This window comes from Ascaphus truei, unplaced genomic scaffold, assembly GCF_040206685.1.
Source record: "Ascaphus truei isolate aAscTru1 unplaced genomic scaffold, aAscTru1.hap1 HAP1_SCAFFOLD_1340, whole genome shotgun sequence".
Taxonomy (NCBI): Eukaryota; Metazoa; Chordata; class Amphibia; order Anura; family Ascaphidae; genus Ascaphus; species Ascaphus truei.
This window is the reverse complement of record NW_027454218.1, coordinates 4,474-9,787: the sequence shown is the minus strand read 5'-3', so window position 1 is coordinate 9,787 and position 5,314 is coordinate 4,474. Positions and strand designations below refer to the sequence as shown.

The window sequence follows — 5,314 nt, the reverse complement described above, 5'->3', positions numbered from 1 at the left end:
ACTGCCCTTTCTTATCATAGTTTGCATAGGAATGTGACAAATATCTCTTAGTCCCCTTTATTCCCCTAGGGCACGATGGTCTAAATTCACTAATGATCAATAAATAAAAAATTAGCAATATTAGTGTTTAATGTCAATTTTATTTATTAACCTATTCACTGATTGTCGTGTTATCAACTATCTGTCAATCTAACATATAACTGCCCTTTCTTATCATACAGTAGTTTGCAGAGGAATGTGATTTAGCTTTCAGCAAAACATCTCTTAATCCCCTTTATTCCCTAGGGCACTGTGGTCTAAATTCCCTAATGGTTGATAAATGGAAAATCGGGAATATCAGTGTTTAATGCCAAGTTTATTTATCAACCTATTCACTAATTCTGTATCACCAGGGGTGAAGCAGTGAGAATGAGAATTTTACTGCTGCAATATTTTTTTAAATATTGTATGCAAATGAGCACGCAAATTAGTTAAAATTTGTTACCTGTTCCCCCATAAATAAAAAATTATCTTTTATATAATCTCTACTGTGCCAAAAGTTTAATAATACAACATCCATTCAAAGTCCCCCCAGTTCTGTATTATAGATAACATTTTAGTTTCATAACATTAATCTCTGTATTTTGCTTGCACATGACAGGACACTGCTAGAAATGGAGACTTCTGTTCATCCTGTTCCCTTCACCATCAGTAGCCCTGAGACCAGTGTTCCAGAGGAGGATCTGGAGAATGATTTTCTGTTTGATGATATCGTGCACATGATGAAAGTAATATGCATAATTTGCTTCAGCATAACATTCATCCTAGGGATTATAGGGAATGGTTTGGTCATCTGGATTGCTGGTTTCAAGATGAAGAAGATGGTCAATACCATATGGTTTCTCAACCTGGGTGTGGCTGACTTTGTATTCGACATCTTCCTTCCACTTCAGATAACTAAGCTTGCTATGGATGGTCACTGGCCCTTTGGTCAGATAATGTGCAAGGTCATCCCTACTGCAATTCATCTAAACATGCTTGTAAGTGTCTCTTTCCTTATGGTCATCAGTGTTGATCGTTGCACCTCTGTCCTTTGCCCGGTATGGTCAAAAAATCATAGGACACCCAGGTTAGCTTCAATCATTTCAATAGTTATCTGGCTGTTGTGTCTGATTCTCAGTTCCCCGTACCTCGCTTTCAATGACACTGAGGATGACCCTTTTGAGAATATCTCCTACTGTTATACTGCGTATGTCTCTTGGAATAACGGGACCACATTTGACTATCACACATGGAATCTGAGAGATACTGCTATGTCCATCACCCAATTTGTGTCCATGTTCCTCATCCCTTTCATCATCATTCTCGTCTGTTATGGTCTCATCGCACTCAGGCTGAGGAGAAGTAAAAGACTTTCCAGGTCCTGGCGACCTTTCAAGGTTATGATTTCCATTGTACTTTGCTTCTTCTGCTGCTGGTTCCCCTTAAACCTCTGGCATCTATTGGACATCATGGACATTGAACCTGGCTGGATTTTCTATTTCATAGTGTTTGACATTTCCAGTTGCCTGGCTTTCTTCAACAGCTGCCTCAATCCCCTGCTCTATGTCTTTATCGGTCGTGACTTCAAGGAGAGCTTAAAGAAGTCTATTCCATTTCTTCTGGAAAATACCTTTAGTGAGAGGTGTAACCTTGATTTTGAGGGTCAAGATGATCAGACCAGGGTTAAAACCGAACTGGAGACTTTCCAGCCATAATTTCCTGTAGAGGTCCCCCATCACGCTGGGCACTTCCACATTAGTCAGTGTGTTTAAACCTAGCTTCACTGACTGTCCCGTGTGCGCCTTTTAATAAACGGAAATAAATACATAAATCAGGAATAACAATGAGAGGGGGATAACTATAAAACATAATTTAGTTTATGTCAATCATTATCTGCTTTTAGTATTTAAGATGTTATTTTATTATACTTTATACTTTATAATTTATATATAAATTAGTGCAATATGTATTTAATATGTAAGCAAAAGAAGTGCATGTAATTTTACACTTAATTTGTGTAAATAATGTTATTACAGATCAATACTGATACAATAATCTAGTACAATAATGTATAAGAGCATCAAATAGAAATGTAATCGCTGGGAAACAGGAATCCCAGCTGTAAGCTCAGATTCCCACTAATCATTATAGATGTGCGAATGTCTTCAATTTTACTTTGCAAACTGTGTTGGATTTTGTTTTCATTTTGCATTTATGAAAAATGTTATGTTAGTTCACATTGCTCAGAACTTCACCAATATCACAAATGTTTTCATATTTTGCCAATTCCATAGAATGTTGCCACTTCTCACCAGAATATGGCAGTGAAAGGCAAGGTATAAAAGACCCTGTGACCTCACTCATTGAACTTTAATACTTGGGGATTCTTTGCAAAGATTGCCATTTGTGCACATTTTGTACAGTACAAAAACAAACTGCAAATGATGCACAAATGTTACCTATATCTGTACTAACCAAGCTCATCCTCTGTGATTATCATCATTCCTACAGCATCTCCAAGTACAGCAAAGTCACCGTGTATTCATGTGCGTCCTGTTGGGGAACATGAGTTTGTCGCTGCGTGGCCAGGGGGACCTGCACAGAACAACTGGGGTTGTCATCTGTGTGTAACCAGAAATTGTGTTTGCACAATCAGTCACGCAAAATATAAACTATTTATCCTGATTTTTCCTTTGACTTTGCCGATGGGGATTAATAAATCAGCTGTTTGTATGAATAAAGTTCCTGTCGCCCATCGTTGCAGTACCAACGCCCGCCCTGCACGGATCCAGCACCCTGACAAGATAACCGGGGCCGCCAACATAAATCATGGGGACCGGGACAAATGAAAGGAGTAGCCCCCCCCCCCCAACCCATAGCGCACCTACCACGGAAAAAACATTTTAGCGCGCAACTTTTACTTAGCCCCCCAATACATATAAAAATACACCCCACCCCCCGATTACATATAAAAATACACCCCACCCCCCGATTACATATAAAAATACACCCCACCCCCGATTACATATAAAAATACACCCCACCCCCAATACATATAAAAATACACCCCACCCCCGATTACATATAAAAATACACCCCACCCCCCGATTACATATAAAAATACACCCCACCCCCCGATTACATATAAAAATACACCCCACCCCCCGATTACATATAAAAATATAGCCCCCCAATACAAATAATAATCTGACCTACCTTGTGGATGGTCTCAGGTCAGGCTGAGGTGGGGGGAGTGTGAGGGGGGGCGGCGGCTGCGGATGGGCACTGGGCCGGTGGCTTAGGGAGGGCCGGTGACTGCTACTGGGGGGCCGGTGGCGGTGGATGCTACATGAAGGTGTAGGGGGGGGGGGTGCCATGGCTGCTAATGGGGGGGCGGTGGCTGCTACATGGAGGTGGGGGGGTGCCGTGGCTACTAATGGGGGGGGGGGGGGGCGGTGGCTGCTACTGACACATTTCCCAAGCACATTTCAATAAGAACTATATTGATAAGCTAAAGCACCGTGTGAGGAGGGGTACTGGTGTCTGGCCCAACAGGATCTGAACTCACAACCTCTGTTATTTTGGGGAGCCACAAATTCAGCAGTGATTTTTCAGTACGTGATCGTCCACGTGTGGATCGGATGTATGTACAAAATCTGTGGATCGTATATCTCTACATGTATCCCATGATCAACAGAGAAGGGATTATACAGATAACATTAAATAACTGTCACACCATATACGGTTAGACAGTTACTCTATCTCAGAATGTGATCATCCTGTATTCTGAGTCACATCACATTAGCCAATCAGGATTATTAGCCCAGAGCTTTAATGCCCAATGTGATGGAGCTGTAATTATAAGATTGCAGTTCTGTGAGAGCAGTAACAGTGCCAGCCCGGAGGAGACCGCAAGTCCCAGCAGCCTGTCCCAGCAGAGTGTCCCAGCAGCCGGTCCCAGCAGCCGGTCCCAGCAGCCGGTCCCAGCAGAGTGTCCCAGCAGACGGTCCCAGCAGCCTGTCCCAGCAGAGTGTCCCTGCAGCCGGTCCCAGCAGAGTGTCCCAGCAGAGTGTCCCAGCAGCCAGTCCCAGCAGACGGTCCCAGTAGACGGTCCCAGCAGACGGTCCCAGTAGACGGTCCCAGCAGCCGGTCCCAGCAGCCGGTCCCAGCAGAGTGTCCCTGCAGCCGGTCCCAGCAGAGTGTCCCAGCAGAGTGTCCCAGCAGCCGGTCCCAGCAGATGGTCCCAGCAGAGTGTCCCAGCAGACGGTCCCAGCAGAGTGTCCCAGCAGCCGGTCCCAGCAGCCGGTTCCAGCAGCCAGTCCCAGCAGACTGTCCCAGCAGCCGGTCCCAGCAGCCAGTCCCAGCAGACTGTCCCAGCAGCCGGTCCCAGCAGAGTGTCCCAGCAGCCGGTCCCAGCAGCCGGTCCCAGCAGACCGTCCCAGCAGACGGTCCCAGCAGCGTGTCCCAGCAGCGTGTCCCAGCAGACCGTCCCAGCAGACGATCCCAGCAGCCGGTCCCAGCAGACGGTCCCAGTAGACGGTCCCAGCAGAGTGTCCCAGCAGCCTGTCCCAGCAGCCTGTCCCAGCAGCCGTTCCCAGCAGAGTGTCCCAGCAGACTGTCCCAGCAGCCGGTCCCAGCAGAGTGTCCCAGCAGAGTGTCCCAGCAGCCGGTCCCAGCAGAGTGTCCCAGCAGCCGGTCCCAGTAGACTGTCCCAGCAGCCTGTCCCAGCAGCCGGTCCCAGCAGCCGGTCCCAGTAGACTGTCCCAGCAGAGTGTCCCAGCAGCCAGTCCCAGCAGACGGTCCCAGTAGACGGTCCCAGCAGACGGTCCCAGTAGACTGTCCCAGCAGAGTGTCCCAGCAGCCGGTCCCAGCAGACGGTCCCAGCAGACGGTCCCAGTAGACGGTCCCAGCAGACGGTCCCAGCAGCCGGTCCCAGCAGAGTGTCCCAGTAGAGTGTCCCAGCAGCCTGTCCCAGCAGCCGGTCCCAGCAGACTGTCCCAGCAGAGTGTCCCAGCAGACTGTCCCAGCAGAGTGTCCCAGCAGACTGTCCCAGCAGCCAGTCCCAGCAGACTGTCCCAGCAGAGTGTCCCTGCAGCCGGTCCCAGCAGAGTGTCCCAGCAGAGTGTCCCAGCAGCCAGTCCCAGCAGACGGTCCCAGTAGACGGTCCCAGCAGACGGTCCCAGTAGACGGTCCCAGCAGCCGGTCCCAGCAGCCGGTCCCAGCAGAGTGTCCCTGCAGCCGGTCCCAGCAGAGTGTCCCAGCAGAGTGTCCCAGCAGCCGGTCCCAGCAGACG

At 48.2% G+C, this 5,314-nt stretch overlaps 1 protein-coding gene across 1 annotated transcript; it reads left to right on the top strand.

Moving 5' to 3' along the window:
- The first annotated feature begins 758 nt into the window (after window positions 1-758).
- On the top strand, window positions 759-1,790 carry LOC142475723 (chemerin-like receptor 1). The gene has a single exon (XM_075581467.1). The coding sequence runs from the start codon at window positions 759-761 to the stop codon at window positions 1,734-1,736; it is 978 nt and encodes a 325-aa protein (XP_075437582.1). The 3' UTR covers window positions 1,737-1,790.
- Window positions 1,791-5,314: the final 3,524 nt, after the last annotated feature.